Source organism: Grammomys surdaster, unplaced genomic scaffold, assembly GCF_004785775.1.
Source record: "Grammomys surdaster isolate TR1022 unplaced genomic scaffold, NIH_TR_1.0 363, whole genome shotgun sequence".
Classification (NCBI taxonomy): domain Eukaryota; kingdom Metazoa; phylum Chordata; class Mammalia; order Rodentia; family Muridae; genus Grammomys; species Grammomys surdaster.
In genome coordinates this window covers 9,324,254-9,343,298 of record NW_021604782.1, presented here as the reverse complement: position 1 = coordinate 9,343,298, position 19,045 = coordinate 9,324,254, and the positions used below count along the sequence as shown (strand labels likewise).

Here is a 19,045-nt window from a genome sequence, read left to right as displayed (position 1 = left end):
TTCAATGGCTAGTTGTGAGCATCTGCCTCTGAATATGTCAGACTCTTGAAGGCCTCTGAGGAGACATCCATATCAGGCTCTTATCAGCATGCACTTCCTGACTTCCAGATCAGCATCCACCTTTGGTGACTGCACATGGGATGGATACTCAGGTGGAATGGTCTTCAGATGGCCCCTCCTTCAGTTTCTGTCCCTCACTTTGTCTACATATTTGCTTCCTTGAGTATTTTGTTGCTCCTTCTAAGAAGAACTGAATCACCCCCACTTGGTCTTCCTTTTTTATGAGCTTCATGTGGCCTGTGAGTTGCATCTTGGGCATTTCAAGGTTCTGGGCTAATATCCAATAATCAGTGAGTGAATACCATGTGTGTTCTTTTGTGATTGGCTTACTTCACTCAGGATGATAATTTCTAGTTCCATCCATTTACCTAGGAGCCTCTCGAATTCATTGTTTTTAATAGCTGAGTAATACTCCATTGTGTAAATATACCACATTTTTTGAATCCATTCCTCAGTTGAGGACATCTGGGTTCTTTCCAGCTCCTGGCTATTATAAATAAGGCTGCTATGAACATAGTTGAGCATATGTCCTTGTTATATGTTTGAGGATCTTCTGGGTATATGCCTAGGAGTGGTATAGCTGGATCCTCAGGTAATGCTATGTCCAATTTTCTGAGGAACCGCCACACTGATTTCCAAAGTGGTTGCACCATCTTGCAGTCCCACCAACAATGGAGGAGTGTTCCTCTTTCTCCACACCCTCGCCAGCATCTACTATGACCTGAGTTTTTAATCTTAGCCATTCTGACTGGTGTAAGATGGAATCTCAGGGTTGTTTTGATTTGCATTTCCCTGACCACTAAGGATACTGAACATTTCTTTAGGTGCTTCTCGGCCATTCGAGTTTCTTCCGTTGAAAATTATTTGTTAAGCTCTATACCCCATTTTTTAATAGGGTTATTTGGTTGTCTGGAGTCTAATTTCTTGAGTTCTTTGTTTCTTTGTATATATTGGATATTAGCCCTCTATCAGATGTAGGATTGGTAAAGATTTTTTCCCAATTTGTTGGTTGTTTGTCCTATTGACAGTGTCCTTTGCCTTACAGAAACTTTGCAATTTTATGAAGTCCCATTTGTCAATTCTTGATCTTAGAGCATATGCCATTGGTGTTCTGTTCAGGAACTTTTCCCCTGTGCCCAAGTATTCGAGGGTCTTCCCCACCTTCTCTTCTATTAGTTTCAGTGTATCTGGTTTTATGTGGAGGTCCTTTATCCACTTAGACTTGAGCTTTGTACAAGGAGATAAGAATGGATCAATTTTCATTCTTCTACATGTTGTCCTCCAGTTGAACCAGCACCATTTGTTGAAAATGCTGTCCTTTTTCCACTGGACAGTTTTAGCTCCTTTGTTAAAGATCAATTGACCATAGGAGTGTGGGTTCATTTCTGGGTCTTCAATTCTATTCCATTGATCTTCCTGCCTGTCTCTGTACCAATACCAGGTAGTTTTTATCACTATTGCTCTGTAGTACAGCTTGAGGTCAGGGATGGTGATTCCTCCCGAAGTTCTTTTATTGTTGAGAATAGTTTTCGCTATCCTGGGTTTTTTGTTATTCCATATGAATTTGAGAATTTCCTTTTCTAACTCTGTGAAGAATTGAGTTGGGATTTTAATGGGGATTGCATTGAATCTGTAGATTGCTTTTGGCAAGATGGCCATTTTTATTATATTAATCCTGCCAATCCATGAGCATGGGCGATCTTTCCATCTTCTGAGATCTTCTTCGATTTCTTTCTTCAGAGACTTGGAGTTCTTGTCATACAGGTCTTTCACTTGCTTGGTTAGATTCACACCAAGGTATTTTATATTATTTGCAACTATTGTGAAGGGTGTCATTTCCCTAATTTCTTTTTCAGTCTGTTTATCTTTCATGTAGAGGAAGGCTACTGATTTGTTTGAGTTGATTTTATAACCAGCCACTTTGCTGAAGTTGTTTATCAGGTTTAGGAGTTCTCTGGTGGAAGTTTTGGGGTCACTTAAGTATACTATCATATCATCTGCAAATAGTGATATTTTGACTTCTTCCTTTCCTATTTGTATCCCTTTGACTTCTTTTTGTTGTCTAATTGCTCTGGCTAGGACTTCCAGTACTATATTGAATAGGTAGGGGGAGAGTGGGCAGCCTTGTCTAGTCCCTGATCTTAGTGGGATTGCTTCAAGTTTCTCTCCATTTAGCTTGATGTTGGTTTGGTGTAAATTGCTTTTACTTTGTTTAGGTAGCGCCTTGAGTTCCTGATCTTTCCAAGACTTTTATCATGAAGGGCTGTTGAATTTTGTCAAATGCTTTCTCAGCATCTAGTGAGATGATCATGTGTTTTTTTCCTTTGAGTTTGTTTATATAGTGGATTACATTGATGGATTTCCAAATATTGAACCATCCCTGCATTCCTGGGATAAAACCTACTTGATCATGATGGATGATTGTTTTGATGTGGTCTTGGATTCGGTTTGCTAGAATTTTATTGAGTATTTTTGCATCGATGTTCATAAGGGAGATTGATCTGAAGTTCTCTTTCTTTGTCAGGTCTTTGTGGAGTTTGGGTATGAGTGTAATTGTAGCTTCATAGAATGAATTGGGTAGTGTTCCTTCTGTTTCTATTCTGTGGAATAGTTTGAAGAGAATTGGTATTAGGTCTTTCTTGAAGGTCCAAAAGAAGATAACTATACACACATAATTCTACCTCTAATAGCAAAAATAACAGGAAGCCACAATCATTTTTCCTTAATATGTCTTAACATCAATGGTCTCAATTCCCCAATAAAAAGACGCAGACTATCAGACTGGATAAAGACAAACAAGACCCAGAATTTTGCTGCATACAAGAAACGCACCTCAGTGACAAAGACAGATACTACCTCAGAATAAAAGGGTGGAAAACAATTTTCCAAGCCAATGGTCCCAAGACACAAGCTGGAGTAGTCATTCTAATATCAAATAAAATCGACTTTCATCCAAAATTAATCAAAAAAGATAAGGAAGGACACTTCATACTCATCAAAGGAAAAATCTACCAAGGTGAACTCTCAATTCTGAACATCTATGCTCCAAATGCAAGGGCACCTACATACATAAAAGAAACTTTACTAAAGCTCAAAACACATATTACACCTCACACAATAATAGTGGGGGATTTCAACACCCCACTCTCAGCAATGGACAGATCATGGAAACAGAAACTAAACCGAGACACTTTGACATTAACAGAAGTTATGAACCAAATGGACTTAACAGACATCTATAGAACATTTCATCCTAAAACAAAAGAATATACCTTTTTCTCAGCACCTCATGGTACCTTCTCCAAAATAGACCATATAATTGGTCACAAAACAGGCCTCTACAGATACAAAAAGATTGAAATAATCCCTTGCATCTTATCAGATCACCACGGACTAAGACTGGTCTTTAATAATGACAAAACCAATGGAAAACCCACGTGCACATGGAAACTGAACAACTCTCTACTCAATGATGACTTGGTCAAGGAAGAAATAAATAAAGAAATTAAAGACTTTTTAGAATTCAATGAAAATGAGGACACATCATACCAAAACTTGTGGGACTCCATGAAGGCAGTGCTAAGAGGAAAACTCATAGCTCTAAGTGCCTACAAAAAGAAACTGGAGAGAGCACACACTAACAACTTGACTGCACAACTAAAAGCTCTAGAACAAAAAGAAGCAAATACACCCAGGAGGAGTAGAAGGCAGGAAATAATCAAACTCAGGGCTGAAATCAACCAAATAAAAACAGAAAGAACAATACAAAATATCAATAAAACCAGGAGCTGGTTCTTTGAGAAAATCAACAAGATAGATAAACCGTTAGCCAGATTAACCAGAGGGCACAGAGACAGTATCCAAATTAATAAAATCAGAACTGAAAAGGGAGACATAACAACTGAAACTGAAGAAATTCAAAAAATCATCAGATCCTACTACAAAGGCCTATACTCAACAAAACGGGAAAACCTGGATGAAATGGACAATTTCCTAGACAGATACCAGGTACCAAAGTTAAACCAGGAGCAGATAAACCATCTAAATAGTCCCATAACCCCTCAGGAAATAGCAGCAGTCATTAAAAGTCTCCCCACTAAAAAAAAGCCCAGGACCGGATGGTTTTGGTTTGGATTTTTGAGACAGGGTTTCTCTGTGTAACCCTGGCTGTCCTGGAACTCACTCTGTAGACTAGGCTAGCCTCGAACTCTGGAACTCAGAAATCCGCCTGCCTCTGCCTCCCAAGTGCTGGGATTAAAGGAGTGCCACCACTGCTCGGCATAAATTAACTTTTAAGTCATTTGTAAGTGTACATTTTAATGGTTGTTAAGGACAATCATTAACTCATCCATCTTTGGAGCTTTCCCCCTGTTTTAAACTGAAATTCCTTGTCTTAAATAACAACTTTCCAATTCCTCTTTTCCTTGGCCTCTGTCAACTGACATTCTACTTTCAGACTATGACTTTGTGTTTAGGTAATTTAAAAATCATTTTTAGATATTGGTAACTTCCCTCAAGATAGTCATATGATTTCATACCATGCTCCAACATAACATTAAGATAAAAAACCCCAAAGCTTCTTATATTTTAAAAATATATTTATGTCTATAAGTGTATTCATGTATAGACATGCCCAGTGCCCATGGACATCAAGAAAAAACGTACAGTTGCTTGGAACTTAAGCGATGGGTAGTTATACCACTGTATGAGTGCTTAGAAACTCAGCCCAGGTCCTCTCCAAGAGCAACAAGTGCTCTTACAGCTCAGCCATCTCTCTGACCCCTTCCATTATTTTGGTTGCTTCTGGTTTGATATTCAAGTCTTTGTTCTCTTGGATTTTTTTGTTTTATATATGTGATATCTATATGATATACATACACACACACACACACACACACACACACACATATATATATATCTCACATATTATTTCTCCTAATGGCAAGATATATTTCTTAAGTTTCTTCTGGTTTATTTAATAACCCATTTATTAATCTACTGACATGAAACTTATCATAGTTTCATATCATGCTCTTTCTGCATGCTTACAATATGCATTTATATACACTTGTTAATAAATGCATGTTACATTCTGTGTTCATGAATTCTCCTCACTTGGCGTGAGCTCCAAATCTAGCTTAGACCTTTTCATTCCATTCTTTAGTGTGTACTATAACTTAATTTATTGCAGAGCAATATATTGACTCTTTAGAATTAACTAGTTATAGTCCTTATAATTATTTTTGTTAAGTCTTCTTTTCTTTAAAAAATTGGAATTGGATTGATTTTTTTTCTTGTAAATTTTGAAATAATTAATATATTTTTCTCTGAATCTTTAGTACCAGAAGTTTTGTTTTGTTTGTTTTTCTATTAAAGTTTTTCAGTAGAATTTAAACATTTTCTTCGTGTAAGTCATATAGTTTTCACAGTAGTTTTATTCCTCAATATGTTAGTATAAATTGCCAGAACAAAAGATAATTTAATAGAAACTTAGAGATTGGATTATGCCAAAGGGAAACAATGCGAAATCCCAGTTGCTAGGCAGCCACAGTCACCCAAATGGCCTCATTTATTCTTAGATAGCCTTGATTTCATCCCAATACTTTTTTGTTCCAAACCCTACAGCAGATATAAGCCAAAATGGAAAGTAACTGTTTACATATATATAAATGCTGCTTTTTTTCAAAGCCAAGGAATCAGATAGAGTCACATCCCCCCGCCCCCTTTTTTTTCTGATCATCAAGATACCCCAAAGCAAGCATCTGACTGAGCTGTGAGCACAGTTGTCAAAGCGTCAAGACCATGTGAAGCAGCTTTACTTCCTTGCTTTAGTGGAGAACTGTAGCTACTAAATATAATTGTATTGTGTGGCTCAACATTGGAAAACTTTTTACTTTGGTGTTTTCTTGACCTTGTTAGTAGTTTATTAATTTGTAAAAATGACTTTGTAAGATTTTACCTTTAAAATGTTCTCTAAACAATTATTAAAATGAATACTAAAGACCAGCATATTCACTCTATTCTAGTTTCTATATTCTTGACCTCAGAAATTTATTCTTCAAATCACACAGGTACTTGGTGTTTTATTTATTAAGGTAGGGACTCACTATGATTCTCAAGTTAGGTTGAGCTCACTTGGTAGTCCAGGCTCTCCTTTTCCTCCTTTATCACTTGTATGTGCTGGGATCACAAGTCTGTGCCACCATGCTCCCTGGAGGCATTTATGGTTTAGAGCAACTATATCTCCCCACTCTAACTTATTAAAGTTCTTGTGCTTGTTTGATTATACTGATTTCCGTTTCCCTTATTAACAGTATGATCATTTTAGTATTGTTGCCTTAAGTGTCTAAGAATCATCTCCCACAGTAGTAATTTTATTGCACCATAATTGTAAGCATCAAATGGATTTTCATCTTCAAACACTTTTTGTTTTTCTTAAATGTTTTTGCTTAGTTAAAAATTGCTATTAAGAACTTGGTGTTGTAGTAGTACATATTTATAAATCCCAGCACTTGAGAGGCTGAGGCACTAGGATTTTATTTAGTTCAAAATTGTCCTTGGCTACACCATAAAACCCTGTCTCAATTCAAAACAAAATGCTCAAGTCTGATAATTATAAAATATATCTACCATATTTTTAGGTCCCTCCCCGTTTGTACTTTTATTTTCAAAAGCTCTTTTCTACCCTTTCTTTCTCTCCTCCTTTCCTCCCTCTCTCCAATCCTTTCTTTACCTCTCATCCCCACCCCCCATCTCTTAAGCTTTTGTTCCCATCTTACCCTTTTCAGTGCTGGTATTACAGGTGTGCACTGTACACCCCACTTTAAAAGCATATCTTCACTTTCTTGCCAGTTATTTAGAAAATTTGATTCTTTCCCAAAAAACACCCAATGCAGAAGTAGTGACTATGTTTAACTATAACATGTAGCTCCTCAATTACTGTGTCTGATAGGTGTCATATGGGTTGTTTTGTTTTTTGTCTTAAAAGACAGGTTTTTTTTCTGTGTATCCTGGCTGTTGTGAAACTCACTCTGTTGAATAGGTTGGCCTCAAACTCATAGAGATCAGAGATCTGCCTGCTGTGATTAAAGGCTTGAGCCACCACTGCCATCACTTGAGACACCCAACCAGCTGTCATACTGAACAGGGTAAAATCTAGGCTTTAGCACAGGAATCTGTTGGCTGTAAGACAGCACTATTACCTTATACTCCTTAATTTGTGGAGTGTGTAGAGTAGTTCACACACTGATGTTATATTTGCCTGTTAATTCTAAGCCTGTATGTCTTTTGATTGGTATCCTCTACCTCCTACACAACCAATTAAAGTTTCAAATGTAAGTCTGAGTTGGTTTTCAAACTTGTAAAAACAGTATCATCCTCATTTTATAATAAAATCTTACTGAGACTCTCAGAGTGAAGTAAATGAGATAGAGTGCCATGTTTAAAGCAAGACTGGGGGCCTAGACACTCTACAATTGTTGGCTATAGATAATAGTTTTGAGAAGTAATGATACAAACAAAGTGTTCTTTTAATTCACATACTGTTTTTTAAAGCTGATATTGCTTTGGGAAATGAAAATTCGGTTTTTTTGTATTATATGATATGTAAAAAAATGTGTTGACATAAAACCACTATTAGAATGTTTATAGACCAACTAGTATCTTTAAAACAATCAGGTTCTCTTCATCTTGTGTACTAACACTGGAACAGATACAGCGATTAATATGGCCTGGACACATGCAATTTCGTAAAATATTTTGTATATAAAAAAATGTTTTCTTAACTAGTTACACTAGCTCATACCTTTAATCTCTGCGCTTTGAAGGCAGAGGCAAGAGGATCTCTTGTGAGTTCGAGGCCAGCTTGGTCTGCACAGTGAATTTCAGGGCTTTGATGCACAGGGAAACCCTGTTTCAAAAGACAAAAAAGGATTTTCTCTAGTTTGTAAGCAACATATAAAGTGCATAAAATTTAAAAAAAAAAAAGCATATACATAGTTGGCACAGTGGTGCATAGCTTTTCCAGCACCTGGGAGGCAAAGACAGTGGGATCCCTGTGAATTTGAGGCCAGCCTGCTCTACATAGTAAGTTCTAGGACCGCTGGCGCTCCATAGTGAGATTCTATCTTAAAACAGTCAAACAAGAGAAAAAAGAACAAATGCAAATGTAAAAACTGGGATTTAAGCATACAAAAAGTAAAAGGCTTCCAGGTTTAAGAAAGGCACTTATTTTAGTAAAGGTCATAGCAAAGTGCGAAGAACTCAAGCATTTCACATTGTAAAACTGTAAACAAAAATTATAGACCACAATTAATTATTTAAAATATCAATTCTATGATTAAAATTTCCTAATTGAATATATGAAAATGAAACCCATATTAAATTTGTAGATTCGATGCACATTTTTCAAATTCTCACCACTCTTAAGAAATAAATGTGGCTAAGCATGGAGGGACATGCTGTAATTTCAACACTTAGGAGGCTGAGTTTGAGGCCAGCTATGGCTACATACTAAAACTTCTTTCCATTTGTGGTGGAGATGGGGTACACAAGACCTCTGCATAGAGAAGTACAAGCAACTAAGGAATGCTGAAAGCTAGAGAAATAGTCTTCCCTTGGGAAGAATACACTGTCTTTAGCCTATACCAAAAGGTGAGCCCTGAAATACACACACACACACACACACACACACACATATATGTATATACATACATACACAGTTAATGTACAGATCAAGCAGATTATATTTCTCCTTTCACTTCATTTTTAAAAATAAATATTGTAAAATTTGAGGATATTGCAAATGTAGAAAAAATGTGCAGATAAAGTTTCAGTTTTCAAGGTTTTTGAGTGTGTATTACCAACCATTTTTCATTATTTACTGGTATTTTGTATATGCATGCTACAAATGAGGAAGTTTCTTCTATAGACTAGAATTGGGTAGTCAACACTGGCTTAAGTTAGTGCCACAGGCCACCATTTACTCAGGAGGATCATGAGTTCAAGTATATTTTAAGACCAGCTCATGTAACTTTTATCTTGAAATCAAAAAATACCCCAGGAAGGCTCTGGTAGGACGCTTACCTGGTGTGGATGAGACCTTGAGTCCAGTCCTTACTACTGACCCCTAAAAAGAAAAAAAATAAGAAATTAATATTGATGCATTTACTCCTCTGTCATCTGTAGATCCCACTCATATTTTGCTACTTTTTCTATTAATACCTGCATGTAGTAAAATGATATAGTTAGATTCATGTATATGTTGTTTGGTTATGTCTTTTTAGTCATTTTAGACAAATTCTGCCTTTCTTTTAATCTGGTATCCTTAACATTAGTAAAAATGAAAGTCAATTTATTTCCTGTAATGTCTCTCAATGTGTGTTGGTCTAACATTTCCTCATGATTCAATTCAGAATATATATCTTAGACAAATACATGTAGAAGTGACACAGTCATGTTTATCAGGCTTCTGTACCGTGGAGGAAGGAAACCTCTCTCCTATTTATTACCCATTGGGGAAGGTAGTAGTTTGGTTGTTTCTTGGATCACCATTCTAAAATCCAAGGATGCTAGAGGTACTTTTATAAAATGATGTAATAGCTGTATATACCATAAGCATACATTATTGTGTGTACTTTAAATACTCTCTAGATTATTTATAATATTTAATGTAACATGAAGGCTATATAAATAGTTGTAATAGTGCCAGAAGTAGTGACATACCCTTGTAATTCTCAGCACTCAGGAAGGACAAGTTCTAATCCAGACTTAGCTACATAATAGTGAGACCTAGTTTCAACAAAACCCTCAATGTTGTTTAATGAATAATGACAGATAGAAGGGGTGTTTGCATGTTCAGTATAGATCAGTAGTTCTCAACCTTCCTAAGTGATCTCTTAATACACTTCCTTATGTTGTGGTGACATCCAACTATAAAATTATTTTTGTTGCTACTTTGTAACTAATTTTGCTACTGTTATGAATTATAGTGTAAATATCTGTTATGCAGACAGTCTTAAGAGTCTCTTGTGAAAGGGTCATTCAATCCGCAGAAGGACCACAGCCCACAGGATGAGAACCGCTAGCATAGACAGAACTTTTCCATCCATGTTTAGATGTTGTACCTACAGATACAGAGCCCCCACCTTTACTTAAAAGGGGGAAGAAATAATATCGCATACGTTTGGATGAATCATAAATGCTGGTCTTTACGAGCTATCAATTGTTAGCATTATGGATTTAGGGATTCCTGTTTATTTTATGTATTACCTTTGATGTTCAAAATTCTCAGATTGGGCCAATGGTAGTCCCCTCAAGTTGTCTTCTGTAGTTGACATACAGCCTTTACTGTTTCAGTAATTTTTGCATTCTAGAAAATTTACCAAAAATACCACAAAACGAAAATTATTTCATACTTATGTTCTATTTTTCTTGCCACAGTTCCAAACCAGCTGCTTTTTAGAATACCTTGTTTCATTTCAGTAAAAATGTATTAGAAGCTTGCTTTTACACTAACATTTTTGCCAGGTTACCTGAATGACAGGTTAGCCTGATCACACTCTAGACTCAATATACTAGTTCATTGCTTGCCCCACCCCATATACGTCTTCACCCTTCTCAGGCTGTCTCATGACATTGGCTACCCATATCATTATGGGTTCCCTTCAAACTTCTTGGTCTTAGGCATTCTCAGCCAGCTGCCCCGCCTATCTTCATCTGACTCTTCTCACACTCTTCAGGTGATAGCTAGCATTGAAGCCCCCTACCCTTGCAAACAGAAACACACCATAAATACCTTCTTTTCCTTGTCTGTATTCAGATTTCCCTTTGCAAGGCAGCTCTGACCTGTGGATGTGGTCCTCAGCTTGTTCATGATGTTCATGGCAGGGAAGTTTATTTCTACTGATGGCCTGCCTTCCCCACTGACACGAAATCACATTACACTTATACTATCTAAAAGCTTTAGACCTGATTTGTCAAGTAGTAATTAGCACCTTTAATCCCAGCATTCAGGAAGCAGAGGCAGTAGGTCTCTTTGGGTTTGAGGCTAGACTGATCTATACAGTGAGTTCCATGACAGCCAAGACCGTATGAAGAAACACTTCACCCCAGCATAATAGTGCTGGGACTAAAAGCTTACGTATACCGCTGCTCCCAGCCTTTTCATGTAGATTTTAAGGAAGAAACTCAAGTCCTCGTGCTTACACAACAAGTACTTTATTGATTGAACCATCTGAGCCCCATCTTAAAGGAAGGAAATGGAACCAAACAAGCAGAAAACTGTACTCTTAAACATAGCAAACTTGAGATATGTATCCAGATATGTGTCCAGGAGTTTGTATTATGTCGTATGAGCTTCAGGGTGCATGCACTGCTTCTGTAATCAAAAGTGCTCTTTTTTCTTTTTTCTTTTTTGCCTTGTTTTATAGAGAGCCCAAGCTGCACTGCAGGCTGTCAGTGCAGTCCAGTCAGGAAACCTGTCCCTTCCTGGAGCAGCTTCCAATGAAGGCACATTGCTACCTGGGCAGAGCCCTGTGCTCCGGATAATTATTGAAAACCTATTTTACCCTGTCACTCTGGAAGTTCTCCATCAGGTAAGGAACAAACTCTTCTGAAAGTAGAATCAAACGTGTTTTTTCTTAACTTTTGATAGTTGTTGTCTGTTTTGTAAATTGGATGTGATGGCACACAACTTTAATCCCAGCACTTGGGAGGGAGAGGCAGATGAATCTCTTGTGAATTCAAGGCCAGCCTAATCTACAAAATGAGCTCCAGGATAGCCAGAGCTATACAGACCTTGTCTCAAAAAAAAAAAAAAGGAAGAAAAAAAAAAGGAAAAAAATCATTCTTTACTGATTTGATTGATATTTCCTTTTCATTATTTGCTTATATAATAGGAAAACATTTAGCATCCTGATTTTATAGAAGAAATTGTATCAGGTTTTTTGTTTTTGTTTTTTTGATATCTACCCTTTTCTAAATTTTATATTCTTAAGACCTATGAACCATTGTCTTAGTAGAACTCGCTATGTACACCAGACTGGTCTTGAGCTCCACAGAGATCTGCCTGCCTCTGTCTCCCAAGTGCTTTATTAAAAGTGCATGTCACTATACTTGGCCTAATTTGAAGGCAGTTGATTGGTGGAAGAGCATGTGGTGTGAAGAACTTTGATGCATGAGTTCTTATGTTCAATCCCTAATGTCAGTAATTATCATAATACCAAACATTGGAGGGAAAATGGTGGGTAAGAAAATCTAATTTTAGCCAGCTTTAGTAACACACTTATAATCCTAGCACTTGAGAGGCTGAAACAGGATTTCTACAAAATCAAGTCTAGCTCATAGCAAAACCCCATGTCAAGCATATCTTTGTCTTTGCTTTAGTACTATGAAAAGACACTACCCAAAGCAACTTGTACAAAAGAAAGCATTTAATTTGGGGTTGCTTACAGTTTTAGAGACTTACTCATTATCATGGCAGGGAACGTGGCAGCGGGCAGGAGTGGTGCTGCAGAAAGAGCTGGGAGCTGTATCCTGCCACAAGCAAAGAGAGATTGGGAATAGCATGGGCTTTTGGAACCCTGGAACCTGCCTCCAGTGATGAACACACTCTTTCCAACAAGGCCACACCTCATAATCCTTCTAATCCCATGAAAGAAATTACATTCCCTGGTGACTAAACATTTAAATATATGAGCCTATGAGGGCCATCTCCTGAGTGTTAGGATTACAGGCTTAATTTTTTAAATTTTTTTTTAAGCATGAAAAAATGAAGGAAGTATATCGTTGATAAAATCTAGATAGTTGTAGTTTCTTCAAAAATTATGTCACCACAGAATAGAAGTAGTTTATTGTCCGTTCTTATAGTCAAATATTTTCAGTTTAAAATTTTGAGGTAAAAGCACTTGCCTCCTAGCCCAATGACATGAGTTCAGTCCCTGGGACCCATATGGCAGAAGAAGAGATCTGACATGAATGTGTGTGTGCATGCACAAGCACACATATTCATAAATACATTTTTTTTAATTCTGAAGGGAAGCTATATAGTAACCTTCAAGTATATACATGCATATATGATATGTATTGTGCTAGATAATCACTTGTAATCCAGTATACTCTTTGTAGATCATTGATTAGTGCATCTAAACTGTCTTATCAAAGATAGTCCACTGAATCAGGGCTAGTTTTATTTAAAATGTACAAATTGGAAGGCCACCTAATTACATAATTTTCTAGTGGGTAAAACTGGACACACTTCCTCCGGTAAGGCCGTATTTCCTAGTCCTTCTCAAAGAGTTCCACCAACTTAGGATCAAGTATTCAAACATGAGCCTTTGGGAGCCATTCTCATTCAACCCTCCATGGCATCTCCATGGCCACTGTAGATTTGTGGCTGTACCAGAATGTAAAGTCATCCACTTTGAAAAGTCTCGATAGCCTTTCAGTCTCATATGCTTTAAGGGGGCTAGGCCTTATCCCAAGCAATCAACTAACCATGGCACTGTCATCTATATGGTCCTGGCTTTAGCATCATGAAGGACACATGAGTAAAGGAGTTGTGAAATCTTCTACAGTTAAGAAGAACCACTGGGGCTAGGCATTGTGTGGTAGCTGCCTGCTTTGGGTAGGTCCTTGCTGCTTTTGAACCACAATGTGTAAAAGTCCAAAGTTCAAAGTCCCTTTTAAAACTCAAGGACATCTCTAATTGTAATCCCCTGTAAAATCAAATAGCTAATTATATAGTGGCACAGAATATACATTACCATTTGAAAAGGAAGGAATGGAGGCATAGTAAGGAAATACTGGACCAAAGTAAAACTGAAACTCAGCAGGGCAAATTCTAAACCCTGTAGCTCCAAGTCCGGTATCAAAAGGGCTTAGGTAACTCCATCCCTCCAACTTTGCTGTCTGCAAGATACATCTCTTCCTTTGGTTGCTTTCATTCCCCTTGGCAGTTTTCCTTGGTAGATACCTCATTCCGTCCAGTGTCAAAGGGGCTTAGGTGACTCCATTCCTCCAACTTTGCTATCTGCAAGATCTTTTCCTTTGGTTGCTTTCATTCCCCTTGCAGTTTGCAGTTTTCCTTGGTAGATACCTCATAGCTCTGGCGTGTTTAATATCTTGGCATCTCCAATGCAGTCCAAGCTGTTTGTCCTCTCAGGGCCTTTGTGTAAGGACATGCCTGGCATAAGTGGCATACTCTGGAAGAAGATTTCACAACCTCTTTACTGTTGTGTCCTTCATGACTCTAAAGTCAGAACCACATGGATGACACCACCATGTTTGGCTGCTTGCTTTAGGATAGATCCCAGTCTCCTGGAACCTCATTTGAAACAGCTTTTCTTTGTTGTTTTCTCCCAAAGCAGAACATTCCTAATGCCTTTTCTTTATATAAGTTGGTAGCCTGGCATGTGGAAGCTTTGCTCTCTCTAGTCCATTTCAGGGCTGGCCTCTTCTTAATCTTACCTCTTTCAGCACAAGCCTTGGCTCCTTACCTGGGGCTTTTCTTGTCATCATCTTTTTTTTTTTTTTTGGTTTTTCGAGACAGGGTTTCTCTGTGTAGCCCTGGCTGTCCTGGAGCTCACTCTGTAGACCAGGCTAGCCTTGAACTCTCGAACTCAGAAATCCGCCTGCCTCTGCCTCCCAAGTGCTAGGATTAAAGGCGTGTGCCACCACTGCCCAGCCATCTTCTCTTTAAACTGTGCATTTTGTACTTTTTTTTCTCTTACTTACTCTTATTCATTGTAGATGAATGCATGTGATTACTAATAACCACATGGCAGAGTCAATTCTAGACTGTCTTGAAATTTACTCCACTAACAAAATTAGTCTGTTACTTTTAAATTAAGTTGCAGGCAAATTCTTAGGACAGGAGCAGAAAGCTACAGCCTTTGGCAAAAAAAATCACAAAAAATGGTCTCTAGCCCAGCTGCTAATATTATTCACCCTCAGAAACATCTTAAGCCAGTCCTCCACAGTCCTCAGCTTTCAGCACTATTGGCTTTCGGGCTTCTACCGGGATGGCCTGTTAAGCTCTTGCCTGCAGTGTTCAATCACTTCAAAATTCCAAAGTCTTCCATGTTTCTCAAAAAAAGCCAGCATGGTCAGGTCTGTCACTGCAATACTCTGCTCTCTGATACTAATTTCTCGTGCCCAAGTATTCAAACATTTGAGCCTATTGAGGGCATGCTCATTCAAAGCGCTACACATGCCTTTGGATCTGTATGACTAAATGAAGAGTTGTAGGGTGTGTGTGTGTGTGTGTGTGTGTGTTTGTGTGTGTGTGTGTATACAAAAGAGATGTATCTGAGCTCAAAAAGTATAAATAATCTAGAGCTCTTAGACATCCTTTACTTGCCACTCATCATATCAGTTATGATGGGACTTAGACTTACTTCCAATGTTCTTTGCTATGCTTATAAATTCTAAATATACTAGTTGGTAGGACTACTTTATTCCATTCAATAATTATCTGAGTACCAGTTTCAAAATAAATACACCTGTAAAGCATTTCTTAGATGCTTTAACAGCGGTGTTCGTAGACACCCCTGTCCTTCCCTAAAAGTGGTTCAATGATTGGTTGCATTGTTCTGTTAAATTTGTTTTCTGTTTATTGCACAAAGTAGCATTTAGCACTGGAGGCTTGAATTGTAACTGGTTTTTATTTTGTTTATTTCACAAAGATAATAACTTATGTGACCCATCAGTGGAGTGTTTACATTTGCTTCTGTAATTCTGTGGTAATTTATATTCTTATAAAAGATATTTTTAAACCTGTGACTCAACACTGCCACCATCCAGCAGGTTCGTGTTAGTCATGAGGTCAGTCTAGTTATCTTTTCCCAGAAACTAACAGACATTCTTTCTCATATAGAAGTTCCTAGAGACCTGGGTGAGCAGGACTATTTTCAATTCTCAGTTGGATTGATACTCCTAGTCTTTAGTTACAGAAGTCATTGTTTAGTTCTTCCCAGTGCATCTGACAAAAGAAAAATCCTTACCCCTTAGGCCCCACTGACAAATGTTTCCCCCATTCCCCATCCTTAGTACCGAGCATTCTTCCCTGTAACACTTTGTCCTTTCTGGTGCCCTGTCTATCTCTCTGTTCTCTGTTCTCTGGCCTCCAGGTTAGCCCTGTCTTTACTTCCCTTTTTTGTTTCTTGGGTTTGGGATATTCCTTAAACTACAAAGTCAGGCTGATGTCCCTTTCACTTTTAAGTCCTCTCCCTCAACACTGTACCTCATTCACCCCTCTGTCTTAGTCATTGTTATGTTGGTGTGAAGAGACACCAGTATTATCATGGCATTGGGGGCAGGGGATGGTGACATGCAAGCAGGTAGATGTTGAAGCAGTAGCTGAAAGCTACATCCTGAACTTTAGGCAAAGAAACTCTGGGCGTGGCATGGCCTTTTGAAACCTCTAAACCCACCCCAGTGACACTTTTTCCAACAAGGTCACACGTTTAAAATAGTATGAGTTTATTGCAGCCATTCTGATTTAAACTACCACACCATCCAAGAGATAGTGTGGTTAAAGTTAGAGGATCTGGAGCTGGTTTGAATCTTGCTCTAATGCTGTTTTATAATCTTGGTGTGTTAATTACTTTTCTCATTTCTGTGACAGAATACAAAAGCAGTTTAAGGAAGGAAGGGTTTATTTTGACTCATAGTTTGAGGGTTCAAGGGCATCAAGACAGAGAAGGCAAGGCAGTCAGAATGATTAAAGTGACTGCAGAGACCGACTCAACGGGTCATATTGTGTCCTCAGTCAGGAGGCAGGGAATAAACTAGATGTTAAGCTGGGTCCTCTGTTTCTTTTTATTCAGTCCAAGAGGAGATAGTGCTGCCCACATTTGGGGTGAGTCTTATTTCCTCCTCAGCCTGAAACATCCTCCAAAAACACCTAGAGGGCCTGGAGAAATGGCTTGGCTATCATGAGTACTTCCATAGAGCCTAGATTTGATTCCCAGCATTCACAAGTGTGAGCAAGCAACCAACTGTGTTACTCCAGTTCTGGGAGATCTCACATGGTCTTCTGGTCTCTGTGGAAACCAGGTGCACAGTGGTATATAGCATCAAGCAAAACATTAATTCCTAGCTCTTGGGTGACAGAGGCAGCTGAATCTCTGGAATGAGTTTGACCCTCACCCTAGAAAAAAAATAAACAAAAGTAAATGAGCGTTGGTAACTACAGATTTCTTAGGAATATTTCCATAGGGAAATCTTGTTTATTCCTCCTTTTTATTTTGTTTATTTATTTTTTGAGACTGACCTCAATCTTGAACTCATAGAGATCTACCTTTCTCTGGCTTTCAAGAGCTGGGATTAAAGGCATGTACCACAGGCCTAACTTTTTTATTTCTCTTAACAGAGGACATTTCAGCAAGACTCACCTTAGCCACCTTCCTACTCTCTCACTAGAACTCCATTTAACCTCAGCTCTCTCTCCTATTTTTCTATAATATTTTTGTTATGGTATCTTTTGCATATTTATTGTCTTAATAAATAAATAATAATAAATATATCTTAATTAATAAATAAAAATTATGGTGTCCTTTGCCTGTTTATTGTCCTAATAAAGCAGAAAATTTTATTGCCATTTTTCGCCAGTACTTAGAAAAGTGTCTTGTAATTATTGAATTAGTTGAACAAGCCTTTGTTTGAACATCTTGTATCTGCTCATAGAAGCCTTCAGAAGTAGCTGATGACTTAGAAGGATGAAATAAATCATTGACTCATTTGACTTCTTGTTTCAATTCATACATTGTGAACATCATTATATCAAACTATTAGTTAATTACTGTTACCCTCTGTTTTAGAATTGTACCATTTTTGTATACTATAAAATTGGTTAAATGTTTGAGTACCTGTGATGTGCCAGTAACATGTATAGGTATTGAAATAACATTTTAGGCTTGGTTTAAGTAAGACATTTTGTACCAGAAATCTTAATAGAGAAAATTGTTTACATTTTTTACATTAATGAGCAACAAACAAAAAACCTTAAAAGTCAAATTAAAAGTCAACATGTAATGTAATAGATGCCTGTAATCCAGCACTAGAAAGGTAGAGGCAGGAATCAGCCTAGCTTACATGGGACCCTTCAGCAAAAAAATCAAAACGAAAACCCAGAAAAACAAAATAGAATTTATAAATCAAGCTGTATTTATACAGATACATTAGTTTAACATTTTCCCTTAGATTAAATATGAACTCTTTCTTTACAGATATTTTCTAAATTTGGCACGGTGTTGAAGATTATCACCTTTACAAAGAATAATCAGTTTCAAGCCTTGCTTCAGTATGCCGACCCAGTGATTGCGCAGTATGCCAAAATGGTGATTATGCTTTGCATCTTTCATTCTTAGTCACTCTCTTTGGAGACGTCTGAAGGAGCCATCCCATCTCACTTGCCCAGTTTATCTTGTGCCTAATTAAGTGTGATCTTTGACTGTTGAAAGAAAACGGTCATTTCATGCATTCTTTCTTCTAAACTGAAGCTTACTGCTTTTCCATCGGAAGCATCTGCAGTCTGCCAGTTCTCAGATCACTGAAACAAATGGCTATCTGTCTGTTGTGCTTTAATCTGTGCTCACATACAGTGTTCCTGGTGCAGTCAACTGATGTAGATGTCTGACTTTGTGGTTTCATTTACTTGTTTTTAATCAGCCAGGCATTGATTTCACTACTTTTGTAACCACATTCAGCTTTCATTGATACTTAGCTCTGAGTTGATAAAGATAGAAAACCTTAAGAAATATGCTGCTGTCAACTTATGTTTTTTTAAGTACATGAATCTTTGATTTTGTTTTAATGAGACAAAGTGACACATTTGGTCGCATTAGATGCATGAGTTCTCCAAGAAAACTGTCATCAACGCTAATTATGCTTCATATTGGTTTAGAGATAGAGACTAAAGTTGAACATACTGTTGTTTTTCATACGGTTTGAGGAATACAGCCTTGCATTTCCTGTCCCTCTAGCT

General features: G+C 37.6%; 1 protein-coding gene across 7 annotated transcripts in view; it reads left to right on the top strand.

Moving 5' to 3' along the window:
* Positions 1-19,045, top strand: part of Ptbp3 (polypyrimidine tract binding protein 3) — an 82,631-nt gene that overhangs the window by 42,953 nt on the left and 20,633 nt on the right. For all 7 annotated transcript variants that reach the window (XM_028779878.1, XM_028779879.1, XM_028779876.1 and 4 more), the window contains 2 exons: positions 11,490-11,654; positions 18,288-18,398. In XM_028779878.1, the coding sequence (XP_028635711.1) occupies positions 11,490-11,654; positions 18,288-18,398 (276 nt within the window). The remainder of the gene's footprint in view (positions 1-11,489; positions 11,655-18,287; positions 18,399-19,045) is intronic.